General features: G+C 59.3%; 1 protein-coding gene across 2 annotated transcripts in view; it reads left to right on the top strand.

Annotated features, from left to right (window-relative positions):
• CUX1 (cut like homeobox 1) overlaps nt 1-15810 on the top strand; it is a 364417-nt gene extending 348607 nt beyond the window's left edge. For both annotated transcript variants that reach the window (XM_054589770.1, XM_054589769.1), the window contains exons 15-23: nt 7313-7440; nt 8057-8123; nt 8851-8963; nt 11511-11627; nt 12669-12752; nt 13362-13418; nt 13745-13825; nt 14617-14681; nt 14960-15810. In XM_054589770.1, coding sequence (XP_054445745.1) covers nt 7313-7440; nt 8057-8123; nt 8851-8963; nt 11511-11627; nt 12669-12752; nt 13362-13418; nt 13745-13825; nt 14617-14681; nt 14960-15029 — 782 coding nt within the window. In that variant the 3' untranslated portion in view covers nt 15030-15810. The remainder of the gene's footprint in view (nt 1-7312; nt 7441-8056; nt 8124-8850; nt 8964-11510; nt 11628-12668; nt 12753-13361; nt 13419-13744; nt 13826-14616; nt 14682-14959) is intronic.
• Nucleotides 15811-18965: the final 3155 nt, after the last annotated feature.

Here is an 18965-nt window from a genome sequence, read left to right as displayed (position 1 = left end):
CCATCCCAGGTGGGGGTGTGGAGCTCCAGGGACTTAGGCTGGAGGACCCACCCCACTCCCTTTACAGGGAGGCATGGGGCCCTTCCTTGTGGTCAAGCGGCATTGGAGTTGGAGTCCCAGCATCTTGTCTTACCAGCTAGTGACCTTGGGCAAGTCTTAGTCGATGCTCAGGAAATGTTTTCTGAAAGAATGAATGAATTTAACTTGTTTGAGGTTTTGTTTGTCTGTTTGTTTGTTTTTTCCATCTCTCAAAAGGGAATATAATAGTGCTGAACTCACAGGGCTGCTGAGAGGACTAAGTGATAATATCTATAAGCTGCTCAGAATGGCGTCTAAGCCCACAGCCAGCACTCAGTACGCATTTGTTGTACCTGTCAACAAGGGTGATATTTCATCAAATTTGGTTGCTGGAGCAGCTGCCTCCATTCAGAGTTGTTTCCACCTTGTGCCAGAGTAGGAGGTGCCTGCACAGGACCAGGCGCTCCAGCAGATTAGCCAGAGCCCCAGCAGCTGCCGGCTCACACCACGTCGGCGCTGCCTGTGACGCACCACTGGGCACACGGCTCAGGCAGCACGGTCCTCCACGCTCAGCAGCTCTCTCTTCAGCCCCCTGCTGAAAACTCAAGTGTCAGGTTCCTTGGGTGGCTGAGGCTGCCATGCTTGGACTCAGTCACAGACAGGAAGGAAGGCCCCAACCTGCTCCTCACCCTTGTGGAGAGGAGGCTGTGCCTTCCACAGAGGTGGTTGCCTCTTAGAGACCCATCTAGTTTAAGCATCTGTCAGGGCTGAACCCTGTCCCTTTACAGCCAAACCCAGGAGCCTCCCATGTGTGAGGAGACTAAATCCTCTGGGACCTTGGTTCTCAGCTAGGGCTGACTTTGTCCTCAGGACATTTGGCAATGTCTGGAGATATTTTTGGCTGTCACAAGTGGGCAGGGTTGCTACTGGCATCTCGAGAGTGGCCAGAACACTCATAAACATCCTCAATGCATAGAACAGTCTACCTGACACCCACGAAGAATGACCTGGCTCAGATATCAATAGTGCAGAGGTCAGAGCGAAGGAGCGCCGTCACCGATCCAGTCAGCAGGTAATCGCTGAGAACTGCTCTGTGCCAGGGATGCGCTCCAGGCTAGGTGTCCGCTGGCCTCAAGTCACTCACAGCCCAGAGGGGAGACAGACCAGGTGCAGAACCAGGACCTAGGCTGGTCCTCTAATTGGTGCTGTGGGGGCATCTGAGCAGCTACTCGGGAAAGGGCAGGACTCCAGGGAGTGGCCTTGAAACGGGACACAGGCATGTCACAGGGACAGCCAGCACTGTGCTAGGGAAGGGCGCGCCTGACCATGCTGTTGACAAGAACAAAGCCAGTCTGGAGGGTGACAGCTCTAGGCGAGGCTTGTTCTAACAGCTGGAAGGACTCAGGTGTAGCGGAGAGCACCTGGAGCCATGCTTGGGTGCCAGTGTCCCAGCTGGGGCGAGAGTGCCCCCCAATCCCTCCATAAGGCACGCACTCATTCGCAAGGCGCAGGCCTGCCCTGGGGCTGTGCTGGCAAACATGCAGCCCCAATGCCGGGGCCTGGCCTGGAGGGCCTATGAGGCCTCGCAGACATCGTCGGGTGGCGGCCACGGCAGAGGCTGGGAGGCCCTGCCAGGCTCTCGCTGATGGTGCCCAGCCAGTTGCGCCTCCCTACCGGGCGGGATCCACGCAGCTGGTCAGCCAGTGCACATTAAGGGCTAACCATGTGCTCCTGCTCTGGGCCGTGGGGCTGTTGCAGGGGACAAACAAGGAACTTACCTTCTAGAGGGGAAGACAAACAGTAAACATAATAAATGAGTGAGTTACATAGTAGCTTTGATGGTGGTAATTGTTGTGGAAGAAAAGTAAGTAAAGGGGAAACTGGAGGAGCAAGTGGACGGGTTAAAGTGTGAAACAGGCGGTCAGTCTAGGCCGCACTGTGAAGGTAATACATGAACAGTCTTGATACAGATGAGTAATGAACCATGCAGATGCCCAAGGGAAGAACATCCCAGGCAGAGGGAACAGCAAGTAGAAAGGTCCTTGTGGCGCATATGTGCTGGGAACCAGTGTGGCTGGAGCGAAGTAACCACAGAGCAGACCAGCAGGCTGGAGAGCCAAGGCGGACGCAGAGCTGGTGGGGCCTGTGGGCCGTGGCGGGGCTTTGGCTGTTGCACTGAGGGATGTGGGGGCCCCTGGAGGATTTGAACAGAGTGCGATCTGATCCTGCTCTTTAAAGGTTCTCTGGCTGCTGCTTCATGACTCAGTTGTAGGAGTGAGGGTGGAAGAACGGAGACCAGTGAGAAGACTGTTACCATAATCAAGATGAGAGGTCGTGACTTAGACCAGGTGGTGGCAGTGGCAAAAAGTGATTGGGTTCTGAATATACTTTGAAGGTAGAGCCACGAATAGGACTTGGGACAGATTAAATGTAAGGAGTGAGAGAGAAGGTGGATACCCACCAAGGGACAGGTCTGAGCCACTGAAGGATGGCCTTGCATCCCTGGGGCTGTGCCACGGGGGGTCCTGCTGCAGCGAAGCAGATGGGGGGTGGGGGAAGTGATCAGGCTTCCCTTTGTACCGTTTGAGTTATACAGCCAAGTAGAGAGTGAGCCCCAGCAAAGGGGTGTACTGGAGATATACACTGGAGAGTCATCAGCTTATTGGCGGCACTCAATGTGGCCAGCGTGAACAAGCAGAAAGAGAGACACGTGCAGGCACGGTGCCCCGGGGCCAGCAGAGCTCACAGCTTAGCAAGGAGGAGAACCAGCAAGGGAAACTGGGCAGGAACGGCCAGCAGGACAGGAGGCCCGGGAGGGGACAGTGACCTGGAAACCAGGTGCTGATGGGTCAGTAAGACAGTTGATGCAGTGGCATCTGAGTCTGACAGGGAAGGTTTAGAGAAGTGAACCGTTCGACAGCTTCTTCAGGGAGTTTTGCTGAAGGGGGCCCTGGAGTCGAGGAGAGAGAGGCGGGTGGGAGAATCGCATGTTTGTGTGCCTGTGGGAAGAAGCAAGAGCTGATGCTGCAGGAGAGAGGACACTTGCTGGGCGGCCCCTTGCATAGGAGCAAGGGGCTGGCACCTGCAGGCACAGGGAGTGCTTAGCACTCATCTCTGGCCACAGAGAGGGGTAGAGGCAGGACGGGGTGGATGTGTGAGCAGTGTGCAGCCCTGCTCAGAGCTCTCCGAGCAGAGAGAGTGTGTGCTGAGCCGCTCCACAGCGCCCCCCTGGCTTGCCGAGGGCTGATTGAATAATGCAGAGCTCCCACCCCCACCCCAAGAAAGCTATAGGTGCAATCCCCCAGGCCTTGCCATTCGCCTCCAGCTGTGCTAAGGTTCTGCATTTAATCAGTCTGCAGTCAGAAATCATGCCTTGATCTTAAGTCATAGTCCAGCCTCCTAAGTCTTGACCTTGGCCTTGCTTTGATGTTTCTCCCCTTTGTGAAATGCACCCTCTAGGAAGCCGTCTCAGATTCCCCCAGAACAATAGGATTCCGTGAACTTTCATAAGGATAGGAAGCTGTCTTGGGCCCATCTCACAGCGGCCTCTGCCCCCTTGAAGAGGCAAGGAGTTCTCTCTCCACCCCACCCCACCCCCATGATCATCTCTCTGTTGCCCCTCCCTCTCCTAGGAGCAGCCTCTCCTCCTCCAGAGGCTTCTTCCACGCTGCAGATACTCCATTCTGCACACTCTGTACTCCTGAAGACCCCTTCTCTTGAGCATGCCCCCTCACACCAGGCTCTGCCCATCATGCAGCCCGATCTGGTACCTGTCTAGAGTGGTCCCCCGGTCCCTCCTCCACACCCCTGCTGCCTCGCACCCCACCATTACCGTGACCAAATCCTCACCAGCAGATTCACTCCCACCCCTATCTCACTCGGTCTTTCTTTGTTTTCCTCCTTTTTAATTGATTTGACAGAAAGAGAGAGAGAGAGAGAAACATTTGTTGTTGCACTTATTCATGCATTTTCATTGGTTGCTTCTTGTATGTGCCCTGGCCAGGGAGCACACCCGCAACCTTGACGCATTGAGACAATGTTCTAACCAACTACCCGGGCCAGGGCCTCCTTCAGCCTTTCTTGGGACACCAGTGACGCCTCCTTACCCATCAATGGTCCCTATTCAACTTGGTGCCTTAACACACTCTTGACTCCAGCCTGCCTCCCGCCTTCCCTTTTCCGGGTCTTTTCCAGGACACCTCTAAGAACGTCATGTTCTAGGAGGTTCTGGCCATTCTCACTGCAGTACTCAGTGGGCCTCCGTGTCTGCTGCTGGGACAGGGGCAGGGGTCGGGGGGTGCTCAGCCAGCCCTACGCTGTGAGCTCTCACCAGCCTGCACCTCCAGCCTCAGGCCCATGTGTCCAACTCCCCGCACACGGGTTCCCTTAGCTGTTCCACTAGCACATCACACACTAGAGCCACACCGCGCTGCTGCTCACCCCTTCCCCGGTAGGAGGCCAGTTCCAGGCACAGAGCAGGCACCCCCTCCATCAGGGATGCCCACATGGTCAGTCTCCTGGCCTGCGCATCCCTCCAGCGTGAAATGACAGGTCACGGCTGGGATCTAGCTGGGCTCCCGGACAACATCCAGGTCTCCTCAGGTCTCCTGCCCTTGCCCAGCCCCTTCCCTGGGACTCATGGGAAGCCATCCTCCCTGTCTGCTGTGAATGACAGCCTGGCACCCTCAGAGATCAGTTTAGCGGCTGATCCTGTGTCTGGGAGCGCGTGCTGCAGCAGGAGCGGCGGTCGGCTCCCCAGGCCAGCGCAACAGTGTCCTGGCACCGGCTGGCGGGGCTGCCTGGGATGGAGGGTTTGCTGTCAGGGTCCTCACATTCACAGTGTCACATGTGCGTTCGCGCACGGACTGTGCGCCCAACCCCTTAGCAGCAGGCACAGACACAAATTCACAGAAAAACTAGCCTGGGGACCTCCACCTCTTCCCTGTGCCCACAGATGGCTCCAGGAGCTGCAGGTCGCACCTACCACCGGGTCCTGGCTGAGACCATGCTGGGGGGGGCCACAGGCTGGTGACAGACAAAACGCACAGTCAAGGAATCCTCTCCCTGGCGCTTCACCCAGCCCTCATGTCACGCTTCCCCAGGCACAAGGGCTCGCTCCGCTGGGCCGCCCCTCATAGGCTCTCCCACCTCTGCCCTGTCCCCCCGTCTTTGGGGCTCTCGTCCCTGAAAGTGGGGTGCTTCTCATCTGAGCCTTCTCTGGGCTCCACACCCTCCACTCGTACTGGGGTCTGTCTACTTACCCCCATGGGATCAGTCCCAACCCCACTTTTGGAAGTGCTCCTGTTTGTGGCTGTCCTCATGGACACCCAGTGACCGGAACTGAACCTGTCCCCTCCCAGGGTCCTTCTCCCACATCTCACCGCCGCTTCTGTCCACCTCGTCTCCTGAGCACATGCGGCGCGGCAGGGCGGCTCTGCTCTTCAGGTCCATCCCGCAGGCCTGGCACCAAGGATGCTACCCCAGGCCAGTGGGCCATGGCATTTGGGGTCTCTCTGGGCCTCTCGCCCATGGGGTCTGCTTAAAGCTCTTGCAGCCAGCCCACCCAGGGCCTGCAGCGCTGAAGGCCAGACCCCAACCCTGACACCCACAGGCCTCCCTCCTTGACTTGGCCCTGCCCTTGGGTCCAGCCTCTTCCCCCAGCCCCACCTCAGACCCCTCACTTCTGCCAATACCACATGCTTGCCAAGTACAAAGAGGGGTCAGGGATACCTGAAGGAAGGAATCTGTTCACATTCTGAACCGGCGGGGCCTTCTGCTGCTGTGGGGAAGTGCTCAGACATAGCTGGGGTGGACGCCCTGGGGGTTTGGCCTCAGGCTGGGAAGCCTCAGTTCATCTATAAAACAATTTTTCTGTTCTGACTGACTGGACTATTGTGAATGTATAAAGGGCTTGGCATACAGCAGGCACCTAGGAGATAGGAGATGGAGCAAGTAGGGATGAAGCCGGCCGCCCCTGCCCTGACCGCCTTTGACCCTGCCAGTGGCCTATAGAGGGCTGGTGGGTGGTGGTCAGCTCCCCAGGAAGGTCTTGGCATGGAAGCTGAGAGCTCCCAGCACTGGAAGGGAGGTGGCCTCGTCCGGTGCCGAGGCTGGAGTCTGGGGAGGGAGATAGTCATGGCTTCGCAGGGCCCTCAGTGCTCCTTTGCTTCCCCTGGAGCTGGGGGCCCAGTCTGACAGATGCGGAGGCTGCCCCAGGCCTGGGCAGGCCGGCTGGTCAGCAGGGTGCCCGGTGAGTCCTGCACCGCACAGCCTGGGACCTTTGGCCATTTCTGAGGCCACAGTGCCCCCTGGTGGCCATGCTGTCCTCCCCAAAGGACACCGTCCTGTGCCTCAGGTCCTGGGCCTCCCTCTCTGGGGCCCTGAGAAAGGTTTGTTATCACCATTTTACAAATGAAGCCGGGACCAAGCGATTCAGCTTCCCAGAGTCACATGGCCAACCAGAAGCAGCCGGAATTCAAGCTTGGGTCAGCCGGGCTCCCCCCCACCCCTGTCCACCCTGCCAGTAGCTGCTGGAGGTTCCCACGGGGCCGGGCTGGGGGACACCGCCCCAACATCTCCCACCTCCCAAATGGGCAGGGACGTCTCCACACAGAATTATTTTGGGTTTGCTTTGTGGTAAAAACTGCTAGCACTTAGATGGAGAAGAGAGGGACAGGGCTGTGGGTCAGGTGACTCCTGGCGGTCCACTCCGTCCCCACCACGGCACTGGAGCCCTTTGGGTGAGAAGCCACTGGTGTCAGCTCCAGAGGTGGGACCCCTCACTCCCCCACCTCCCACTGGGTCTGAGGGAGGCCCACCCACCCCCACTGTACCCCCTGAATCTTTCTCTACCTCTGCTACCCCCGAGGCCTCCTCTGGTCGTTGACCCAGGGCAGTAGCCCGGGGAGAAAATTGGGGCTCATGTGTTCAAACTCCTTTCCCTGCTGACAGAGGCGAAGTGAGGCCTGGAGAGAGAAGAGGGCTGGCCAGGCTCACCTGTCAGTCATGGCAAAGCTGAGGTCAACCTGTTCCTCCTAAGTCCTTGCTTGACCTGGGCTCCTTCCCCTACCCAGGGAGTTTTCTGGGCATAAAGCGTTCCTGGGGCCAGGAGCGCCCCTGACCTGCTGGATGCCCTGATGGTGGGCAGTGGGAGGTGGGGAGGGAGCAGCCAGCACCTCACGGAAGCTCCCAGGGAGTCCTGCTTGCTGACGGGTGGTGGGAGAGGCAGAGAAGGGGAAAGGCACACGGGTCCCACCAGGCTCCCTCTGATGACCACGTCTTCCTTTGGCAACAGGGCGCTGTGCAGAGCTGCAGGTCCACGTCACTGAGGCAGTGGCTACAGTGGCTGAGCAGAGGGAGCTAATCGCCCGCCTGGAGCAAGATCTCAGCACCATCCAGTCCATCCAGCGGCCTGATGCAGAAGTGAGCCTACCCTCTACTCTTCCCCTCCCCAACCCACCCCTGCCCCCGCCACCTGCTCAGGGCTCTTTCTCTGGGTTTTGCCTGCTCACTTCCCCTGAAGGCCCAACCCGGGAGGCCAGGCCACAGAACAGAGAGGCAGGCACTGGCTCGGGCATCTGCCCTGGGAGCTCTGGGCAGAGGCGAGGCCGGGATTACCACCCATCTCATAGCAAGAGGACCTGAGGCCTCAAGATCATGGGAGGCTAGAGCCCAAAGGGCCCTTGGAGGTCACCACATTGCCCTCCTCATTTTATAAATAAAGAAATGGGGCTCAGGGTGAGAAGCAGGCCCAGGGCACACAGCAGGCTGGCAGGCAGGGCCGGGTCACCCAGCCTCTGCCGTCCATCAGAGCGGAGCGGCCAGGGAGCCCCCCTGCCGGGACCCAGCCTCAGGGACCCTGCCTTGCCTTTGGTGGCCCATGCGAGGTGGCCTCTCCAGGCCCTCCTGTGGCCACCTCTAGGCCTGCCCCAGCCACCAGACCACCCCAACTGCTCCTTGTCCCCACTTGCTTGGCACCTTTACAGGATGTGTTCAATGCCATATGCAAAGGTGCCCCCACCCCTTCCTCTCACTGCAGGGTGCAGCGGAGCACGGCCTGGAGAAGATCCCAGAGCCCATCAAGGAGGCCACCGCCCTGTTCTATGGTGAGGAGGGGCCGACCTGACCCCCCAGCGCAGCCGTGGGCCAGTTCGGGGCAGGGAAGGGAGAAGAGGTGGGGCAGCCAGAGAGAGTCCTGGTCCCCAGAGAGCACATCCCCTCCCCCAAAGAAAGTCAGGGTCCCCCATCCTGGCAATGCAGCAGCAACGTTAAACAGGGGTAAGCTCCCCACTTTCTCCCTAGGCCTTAGCCTGACACTTCCCCTTGAGGCCTTGACCCCCTTTGACCCTGCCAGTGGCCGGTAGAGGGCCGGGGAGGCCTCGGCATGGACATGCAGCCAAGAGAGCTCCCAGCACTGGGAGGGAGGTGGCCTCGTCCGGTGCTGAGGCTGGAGCCTGGGGAGGGAGATGCTCATGGCTTCTCTGAGGGGGAGGGAGCCCTCAGTGCTCCTTTGCTTCCCCTGGAACTGGGGGGCCCAGTCTGACAGAGGCAGGGGTCTTTGATCCAAGTACAAAGTAACGGGGTGGGGGCTTTGGGGCCGGGCCTTCAGACAGTGTGGGCAGGGTCTCCCCACGCAGGGCCCCTGTTCTCATGTCCCACCCACCCCTGTTCCCCAGGCAGCCCCTGCCCAGCCTTCCTGCACTACGTGTGCAGACACCCTTCCACCCCATGGCACTTGGCCAGAGCGCCCTCAGGGCTGGGACCACCCAACCTGAGGGCCCACTGCGAGGCTCTGACTCCCACCACCCCAAGCCACTCTTCCCTACCTCCTAGGACCCTCGGCACCAAGCAGCGGCACCCTCCCCGAGGGCCAGGTAGACTCGCTGCTCTCCATCATCTCCAGCCAGAGGGAGCGCTTCCGGGCCCGGAACCAGGAGCTGGAGGCTGTGAGTCACGTGCTTCCCTCCCCTCCACTCCCTGGACCTGAAGACACAGCGGGGGACCTCAAGACTCAGGCTTGAGGGAGAAAGATGTGTCACAGACCATAAATTGCAGTAGGGTTAGACTTATTTTGCGTAGTCAAGGAGGGTTTCCCGGAGGAAGCTGTACCACACTGGGCTTTGAAAGAATAATCAGGCGTCCAAAGTAGAGGAGACTTCGTGAGCAGAGACAGGGGGCGGCAGGCCAGAAGGGAGGGCAGGTCATTGCAGGCCTGCAACAAGAAGACAGAGTTGCCAGGCCAGTGCCTGATAGCCAGGTTGGGACACTGGCAAAGGACTCAAGCCGGGGAACCGCACTGCCAGGGTGGAGGGTAGGAAGGATCACTCGGACAGCCAATTCAGGACGGAAGCCTGGTCGGGGAAGAAGACGGGAGTGGTCTCCGTCATCCGGGAAGAACCACGTAAAGTAGGTGGGGGACTTGGAGAAGCAGGGGCAGGTTGCAGAGAGCAGTGTCTGAGATTGATAAAGATGAACAGTCTAGAGATGTCAGGGGCTCTGCGGAGTCCGAGCGAGCTGGCTAGCTGCTACGCGCCTGGCTGGCAGCCTTCCTGGAGGGGCGCTGTGAGAAAGGGGCAGTCTGCAGAGAGGACTGGTCCCGTCGCCTCTGGGCCTTTCACGTGAGGTGCCTCCACGTGGGCATTGTTGGTACACGGATGGTGACTGCGGCACCAGCAGGATGGCGGTGGTCCTGGCAGAGCAGGGAACAGGGGACAAGATAGGGTCAGGGACAGAGTCCAAGAAGCAGGAGCACACTGTTATGTTTAAAGCTCCCAAGGTGTCCCCACTGGATCCAGAGTGCAGAGGGCCCAGCCACAGACCAGGGGAGCACCCAGAGGTGGCACCATCCTGGCCTTGGGGACTCTGCAGACTCCCCGTCCCAGAGAGCCAAATGCCCCCTGATTGTTCTCCCAGGAGGAACAGGAGCCAGAAAGGGGTCCACTCTTCTACAAGAGCCACTGCTTGAGCTGATGATAGAATTTCTGGACCCTTCCTCTCCAAACTCACAGTTCTCCGCCATGGGGTTTCCAGGCTCAGACCAGGGAGGGCAGACCTTCGCTGAGCACCCACTGCAGGCCAGGCCCCGTGCTGGTCCAGGGACAAGGGGGGGCCAGACCCAGCGGGACCCTCTGTGATCCAGGCTCCTTAGGCTTCGTGTGAGGGATGGTGAGGGATGCTCCCCTCACAGCTGCCTGCAGGGGCGGTGGGTGGGGAGCACCCGCACGCCCCCCAGGCTTGTGGACAGCCAGCCGCACTGGGACGCTGTGCAGCCCTGGAAAGGCCTTCAGAATAAATTAAGTGGGAGAGAATAAAGTAAGTGTTAAGTATTCTACCTTTTGCACTAAAAATCCAGAGTTATTATCACATATTTTTTAAAATTTGAGGCAAAGCACCCATAACATAAAATTTACCATCTTCACCATTTTTAAGTGTACAGTTCAGTGGCATTAAATACACTCACCACCATCCATCTCTAGAACTCTTTTCATCTTCCCAAACTGAAACTCTATTCCCATGAAGCATTAATTCCCCTTTCCATTCTTCCCCTGCCCCATTCTACTTTCTCTTCCTTTGAAGGGCTACTCTACGTACCTCATGCAAGTGAAATCATACAGTATTTGCCTTTTTGTAACTGGTTTAAGTCATTTAGCATAGTGTCCTCAAGCTTTCTCCATGCTGTAGCATGTGTCAGAATTTCCTGCTTTTTTAGCTGAATCATATTCCCTTGTATGGATAGACCACACTTATTTATCCATTCATCTGTCAATGAACACTTGGGTTACCCACCTTTTGGCTACTGTGAATAATGCTGCTAGGAGCATGCATGTACAAACCTCTCTTTGAGTTCCTGCTTTCAATTCTTTGATCTGTATACCCAGAAGTGGAATTGCTGGGTCACTGGGTAACTCTATGTTTAATTTTGGAGGGGAATTGCCATACTACCATGTCCTGTTTAGTCCTGTTTGAATTTTTAACAATGTGAACAAAAAAGCCTACGTAAAGACTTGGATATGTTGAAAAATGAGATCCTATTTCACCTTGCCCCAGATTGGCAAACATTAAAATCACATCGTGTTTGATTGCATTTCCGTGAAATGACCAGAATAGGCAAATCCACTGAGACGGAAAGTAGTTAGCGGTTGCCAGGGGAGGGGCAATGACTGGACAGGTGAGGATTTCTTCCTGGGGTGACGAGATGTTCTGGAATTAGTGGGGATGGAATTGTGAAGATACTAAAAAAAAAAAAAAAAAAAAAAAAAAATTGTAAACTTAAAAATGGTGCTGTTTATGTTATATGAATTCTATTAGAATAATCATGTTTAAAAGCTGAGAACAGGGTCTCAGTAGGTCAAAGAGATGGCCCCGGGCAAAGAAGAGGCTCCAGGTAGCAGAGCAGTACCTGTGCCAGCACCGGGCTTCTCCTGCGCCCCTTCTACCGCTGGCTTGCTTGCCTGCCTTCCTGCCCACCCGCCCACCCTCCTGCCCGCCCACAGGAGAACCGCATGGCCCAGCACACTATCCAAGCCCTGCAGAGTGAGTTGGACAGCCTGCGCGCCGACAACATCAAGCTCTTTGAGAAAATCAAGTTCCTGCAGAGCTACCCTGGCCGGGTAAGTGCCCTCCCCAGTTTGAGCCCCAGGGGTATCAGGCAGGGAGAGAGGTGGTCCCAGCTGTCCAAGGCAGGAGGGACAGGGCAGTGACCTGCTGGGCAGCACCGGGCCACCGACCCCTCTGCCTGCCAGGGGGCAGCCCTAAGCTGGGAGACTCCCCTGCAGGGGAGCAGTGGTGGAGAGGTTCATCCGTCAGAACCAGCCAGGAGGGGTGAGATACACCAAGAGGCAGGGGACATAAACTTACATTTGTTGAAAAACCATACCGGGATTTGGTCCAACATCCAAAAAAAAAGACCCTATGGTTCTCATGCCGGCGCTCTATCCACTGAGCCATACCAGCCAGGGCCCCTCCAAAAAAAATAAAACCATCAAGGGAACAGAGCAGAAAACTACTTACTTTGGTCTGGGCCAGGAGGGTTACCCCTGGCTTCGCTCAGCGCCCAGGCCTCCCAGGGGACTACCTCATGCAAGGAAGCCCTCCTGTGACTGTGGAGACAGAATGGGCGGTAGAAGGGCAGAGAGGGTGGCAGTTCTGGTGGGGGGCCTCCTTGAGGCAAGACACTTAGCCACTAGCCCGAATTCCACCTGTTGGAGCCCTTCTCTGGCCACCAGAGGGCGCCCATACCCTGTGCAAACCGGTAACACACCGGTGGCTGGCTGGCGTGCCTCTGGTCTTTTAGGTGTGTGTCTGTCTACTCCCCACAGCCACCCGACACACTCCCAGCGAACCCCCTCCAAGCCCACCTCCGTGCATGGGGCCCAGCCCTGTCTGTGTTATACATCCCAGCCCCTGTCTGGGCTTTAGTTCCCCCTACCTGCTCGGAGGCACTGAGGCCCTGACCTTGCGGGAGACCTCTGACCCTGGGCAGTGCCGCTGGACGCATTTCCCCAGCCACACTCACCATCCCTATGGGCCCCCTTCCCCACCTTCCTGGTGCTGCTGAGGCTCCCCATGATCCTGCCAGCCTGCCGTCCCTCAGCCCAGACCTTCCTGTTGGGCCTCCATGACTGAGTCTCTCCTCCTTTCTCCCCACGCAGGGTGGTAGCAGCGATGACACAGAGCTGCGGTACTCATCCCAGTATGAGGAGCGCCTGGACCCCTTCTCCTCCTTCAGCAAACGGGTGTGTGAGCCTGGCCTCCGGGCCAGGCGGGGAAGGGGCGGCAGGAGAAGCGACCCACTCCCCTGGCCTGTCTTCCCTGACTCCCCACGCCGCCAGCCCCGGTCCATGCACACAGGCCCAGGCTCACACTGCATCCACACACAGCAGGGCACCAGGGCAGCCTGCGTGCCCACTTAGGGGCCACCCCGGGCGGGCCCAGGGTTCTAGCAACCCCTGCCTGATGGCTATGCGAGGGTGCGTGACAGCGAATGGACTAACTCCAGGTGTACACTCTGGGGGTGCAGGCAGACGAGCAAAGGATTCCCAGTGTCAGGTGACCTGCAGTAGCCTCCCCCCGCCCCGTCCTTGTAACTACCCCTCCCTCAACTCTCAGGCCACAGAAGCCCTGCCCATAGAGACTCTCCCAGGGCAGAATGGGCCACCCTGGAGAGCAGGAGGCCGCTATCCCTGGGTGGAGCCTGTGATGTCGTGCAAAGCAGGGCTGGGCGCCAGGGCGGCCCCGGGCAGGCCCCTGGCATTCTGCAGCAGCAGGAGGGCAGAGTCCCTTTCTGCAGGGAGCCCAGGCCTGTGGGGTCCTTTGGGGTCCTCTCTTTATCCCTCCCACTTCAGGAGCGGCAGCGCAAGTACCTGAGCCTAAGCCCTTGGGACAAGGCTACACTCAGCATGGTGAGACCCCTCCCCTGTGCCCACCTGAAACAGGCCTGAGCTCTGTCTCTGGGCCTCCAGAGACACCAGCGCTGACAGGCCACCTCATCACCTATGCCATCCAGCCCAAAGCCCCAGGGACCCCACTGACCCCTCACATGCCCTACCAAGAGAAGCTGTGGGGGTGGGGGGACATTCCCCAGAATTCCTGGGGCCCAAATTCCCAGCCTACACAGTGGAATGGGAGCCAACTGCCTTCCTACCCCTGCCCTTGCCACCCTGGGGCAGCCCTGCAGGAGCGGGCGCGGCCTGTCCCATCCCGATCCCACACCTTGCTTGCTCCTCAGGGGCGACTGGTTCTCTCCAACAAGATGGCACGCACCATTGGCTTCTTCTACACACTGTTCCTGCATTGCTTGGTCTTTCTGGTGAGTGTCTAGGCAGGCGGTCAAGGACACATTCATCATGGTCCCAACTTCCAGGGGCAGAAGGGACCCTGGTACTGTGACCTGGCACCCAGGTCACCCCCAAGGCCCACCATCAGCTCTTGGCCACTTCTCTCCCCTTCAAGGGCCTCAGCCCACCCTGGGGATGACAAGGCCACCCCCTGGGCCCTCTGGCTGGGCGGCAGCCTGCCCCTCCCTGGAAGAGGCCTGGCCTGCTCCGCCCAGGGCCTGGGCCTGACGGGGCCCGATGGAGGGAAGGGCTGCAGTTGGGAGTCTGAGGAAAGCAGGAAAGAGGGTCCCACTAACTCTGCTAAGGGACAGCCAGGTGGGCTGCACAAAGAAGGGACATTTTGAATGAACCTCCTCGGGTACAGGGGGCATTCCTGTTAGTGGGCACAGCACACACTGTGGCCCAGTGATGCCTACACGTCCACTGAGTTGGGGGAGAGGAGAGTATAGAGCATGCGTGTGGAGGGCTCCAGGCTCCAGACCCCCCACCCCCAGCAAGGCCGCAGCCAAGGTGGCCCCTACATGGCTAGTCTGAGCTCCAAGTCTGTCCCCAGGGCCCAGCACGCCCTGGCCCTGCGGGTGATAAACCCAAAATTGTTAGGGACGACATGTCCATGCGCAGGCCCGCCTGCCTGTCTTTAAAACAGGCGGGCACAGGAGCATCTCTAAGGCCCGCCTGCCCTGGGGCCCAGGCCATGAGAGCCCTCCCAGGGGCTGTGGGCAGACGGCAGCACGGGCAGCTCATGGGGTCTCTGCCCGGCCAGGTCCTCTACAAGCTGGCGTGGAGCGAGAGCATGGAGAGGGACTGCGCCACCTTCTGCGCCAAGAAGTGAGGACACCCCCTGAGCCCCACCGTGGCCCTGCGCTGAGCCCCGCCGCACCACGGAGCTCCTCCTCTGTCCTCTGTTCCCCCAGCCCTCCACCACTGCCCCCCACTCTGGTCCGCCCCACAGCCCCCCACCGTGCCCCCTCTTCTCAGCCCCCACCCCATCACGTGGGGCACGACCCCTGGAGATCTTTCCGCCTCCCCACCTCCCCCTCGACACACATGCACACACACTTGTCTCCTTTTTACACTTGATCACAGCAGATTTCTGTGCCCCACAGGTTTGCCGATCACCTACACAAGTTCCACGAGAATGACAACGCAGCAGCGGCCGGAGACTTGTGGCAGTGATGTCCCCAGGCCTCTCTTACACAGTGATGGCTGCATTCCCCACCCCCTGCTTATTCAGCTGCTTCTGATAATTTACGCTTCCCTAGGAAACCCCCTGTGGAAACCGCCCGTGCCCTCAGCCCGAGTTCCAGAGGTCCCAGGTCCCCGTGGGCCCCCATAATAGGGTGTCTCAGCCACTTCAGGCCTCCCAGGTCCAGAGAGTCCCAAGGCCTAGCCAGGCTGAGCCCATCTCCAGCCGGTGACCCAGCCTGGGCCCTGCCCACAGCCTGACCAACAGCCCTGGCAGCAGATATGCTGTGACTCTCCCTACTGTTTCTGGCCGTGGTTCATCCAGTTGGGATCCCCTGGGCCTCTCTGTGCCAGGCTCTGGGGTCCCCTAGGGCTCCCCTAGGATCCACCACCATCTCCCAAGAGAAAGAGGACCCTTCCTTGCAGGCCAGCAGCCTTTCAGTCCATCCCCCCAGCCTTCGTCACATTCCACCCCACCTCCAAGGGGCCCCAGAGGGCGTGATAGTTTCTGTTACCCACTTCCTGCCCCCCGACCCACTATGATTTTTGCTTTATTCTTTAGCAAGGTATTCTGGCTTCTAGGTGAGGAGTCTCCTGTGAGCACCCCATGCCATGGGTTCTTCAGACCCCAGGACTGGTCCGAGTGGCCCAGGTGCTGCTTGGCCAAGCAGAACATCTTAGCGTGGCCACCTTGGAGCCACAGGCAGATCTTCCTAAGTTAAATTTGCGCTTGCATGTTCAGCTTTGCACATTTTGAATAAACATATGGTTGCAGCCACACTGGTGCTAACGCCCTGTGACTGGGGTGGGGGAGGCGGCTGGGTGCTTGCGGCCACACACACGGGGCGCTGGGGCTATACCTTTCACTGCACTGCCGACGTGGGGCATGGCCCCCCCGACACACTGGAGGTCTCGGCCGCTTTTTCCATCCAGGAATTCCATGATTGGGTCCAGAGTTTTGCTGAAACCCAAACCCAGTGTCTCAGTTCTCTTGGGCAGACCAGCAACCCAATCAAAAAGAGAAATCCATTCCTTTATTGAAAAAAAGCATCAGACTGTGGTTGAATGCGTAACGTCTGCTGGAGATGTGACATCAGCTCCTAGGGCAACCCTGCTTCCTCCCGGGGGCCCTGGAGCCGTGCTCTGCTGTCATCCCGTGTCTATCCGTGCGTCTGTCCCTGGGGTCCCTGCTTGCCAGGCACTGTGGAGCCCATGCCCCTCTAGCCCCCTGAGTGCCAGGCTTGCATAGGGACACCTCCGAGCCATGAATTCCAGGCTGCCTGGCCCCCATTCATGTGGCTCCCCACCCACCCAGACCAGGAGCTTCCTCTCAGTCTGTGGTGGTTGGCATTGCCTCCTGGGCCGGTGGCCTTTACCTCTGGCTCCATACCCAGCTCCCACTCGGCAGCCCGTCTAGGCAGAGTCCCCTTGCTATCCCTATCACAGTCCCAAACACTCTAGAACTTGTGCATCCAGGGGCCCCCCTTTGGGGGAGGTCCCACCCCCGCACCCCTCACCACTTGCCCCATCACAACTACCTCCAAGGCCCCAGAACCTCCTGCCTTCAGGGACCCCAGATAGAACTATCCTCCCTGACCTTCAATCCTGTCCCCAGGACAAAAGGTGCTCCCGATCAATCTGCCCCTCCCCTCCTCCCAAACCCCTCCCTACGCAGGCCACTTCCACATCTCCCACTAGTTCCTCCTTGCAGGTCAGAGTCACTAAACAGCTGGCTCCTCCTCACTTCTTCCTCCCTGGGGATCAGAGCTATTATCTTGCCCGGGGTTCCATACCCCAGGACCCTCTCTGGGCAATGACAGCCCATCAGTGGACCTCCGCCTACTACTCGGAACCAGGTTAGTCCAGCGGGGGCCAGGTCCTCCCATCTCCCAGGAGGGTGGGATCCACAGCCCAGTCACCCAGTATGGAGCCTCCCTCTCTTCTGTCACTCGCTACAGGCAATCTCCCTCCCACCCCTCCCAGCCCCACACCCCTCCCAGCCTCATTCATAGGCCTCCTGGTTGCCAGCCAGGCCTCCAGCCCAGTGTGCCGCTCCAGTCAATGACTGGTCCACACCTAAGCTTTTGTGAAATGTTTCCTGGCCTGATCCCACTGAGACAGCAGCTTGTATGTGTGTGGAAGGAAAAAGACTAGGTTTCTGGGCCTCAGACAAGGCCTACCTTGCTTCAGTGCCCATGTGGAGGGCAGCCCAGGGCTGGTAGGCAGGAGGTCCAGGCAGGCTCCAAGCCAGCCTCCACCTTCACCAACCCACTGTTCCTCTCGAGGCCCCCACCTTCCATCCACAAGACTGAGATAAAATCCCTTCCTTGTCAGTCCTCCTTCCTGGGAAAGTAGATGTGAAATGGCTTTGGGAAAGGTTAATAAGAGCGCTCTACAAGAGAGCAACAGAGGAGGCACTCCCTGCAGACCCCAGAGCTGCCAGAGGTAGGGCTGGAAGAGGGTTTAGTTGGGGCAGGGAAAAGCTGGTCTAACTGCCTGCGGAGGCTAAGGGCCTGGGGCTGGGGCGAGAAGGGGAGGAGAGGAGAAGGAGCTCTGCCACCTCCACCTCTCTCCAGGGGCAAGCACTAGGTCACATCACTGAGCACCATTTCCACACTTCTGTTTACACGGATTGGTGCCTTCCCTCTCCTCTCAGACGCCTTCCAGGCCTGCTGGAGTCCCTCCACCTTCGAGGAAGTCTTCTCCAGGCCCCCTAGTGCCCACAAAGACCAGAGGAGTCTTTTTGTTTTCTTAGCCAGATTGGTCTCTACCCTAACATATGCCCTGGCTCTAGTTCTAGAGACAGGCAGGGGTGAGAAAGCTAAGGCTGTACACCCCTATCAGCCTCGTATGACCTTTGAACAACGGGGGTGGGGGATGGGGCCGTCTCGGTGTCCCCCTCACAGTGAAGAGGGAAGGTGGGGACCGGTTCAGGTCTTCCCAGCCCTGTAGCCTAGGGGCGACTTCCGGCACCGAGACGGTAGGAGGAAGGGGGCGTGGTGCTCACCCTCGGGATTTATGAAAAGCGGACGTCGACTTCCCCAGTTGCGACATCTGGGCCTCTTCGAGGCTCCCATGGCCCTAGCGGCTGAGGGTCTGGGGCAGTGGCGAACGTATCCAACGGGCGTCCACCACCCACCACGCAGGCTACCCACCCGGGTTCCACCCCTTGTGCTCCGGGAGCCACCCCCCGCCCCCCGAACTCCAGGGGAAGCTTCCACGCCAAGGGGATTCCAGTGCTTGGCCTGGGGCCGGCTCGGTGAGACGAGGCGGCCGCGTACTCGTGCCCCAAACGGGGCAGCTGCAGGCTCTTCCCTAACCCCTCTGGGCCCCAAGGCTCCGCCACCCCACCGGGGCTGCCTCCCGAAGGAAGTGAGCATCAGCCAGCCATGGGTACAGCTCCAGCTTTGCTAGGGGTCGGAGGGGGGCGCAGTGGGGGCGGGGCGGGCGAGGCCGGCAGGAGGCGGGACTCGAGCCGGGGGCGGGGCCGGGGAGGCGCGCGCCGCGCGGGCGGGGGGCACCGGGGCGAGCCAGCAGAGCGCGCGCGTCGTGTAGCTGGGCTCGGAGAGCGCGGGGCTTGGCTGCCAAGAGATCCGAGCCGGGCCCGCGAGGAGCGCACGAGCTTCGGAGATTGTGGACGAGGGAGTGAGGGGCTGCCGCCGACGCCTGCTGTCGCCCGGAGGGAACATAAGCCCGCCGCAGGCCATGAGCCGCGGGGCCCCGGGAGCCCCGCCGCGGTCCGGGCAGCGCTCCGCCGGTGCCCCGGCCCGCCCAGCAGCAGCTGCGCGCCTGTAGGTACGGCCTGCTTGTCCTCAGTTCCCTTGTCCCCTTGTCCATCATCCTGGACCCCATCGGTCCCTGAGGGCATGCGTGTGTGTGCGCACCGCTGCCCCGAGGAGCGCCGCCGCACGCGCCCCGGTCCGCGCG

This window comes from Pteronotus mesoamericanus, unplaced genomic scaffold (assembly GCF_021234165.1).
Source record: "Pteronotus mesoamericanus isolate MK-2021 breed Mesoamerican mustached bat unplaced genomic scaffold, CSHL_Meso_final scaffold_167, whole genome shotgun sequence".
Taxonomy (NCBI): Eukaryota; Metazoa; Chordata; class Mammalia; order Chiroptera; family Mormoopidae; genus Pteronotus; species Pteronotus mesoamericanus.
This window is presented reverse-complemented; position numbering and strand designations above follow the sequence as displayed.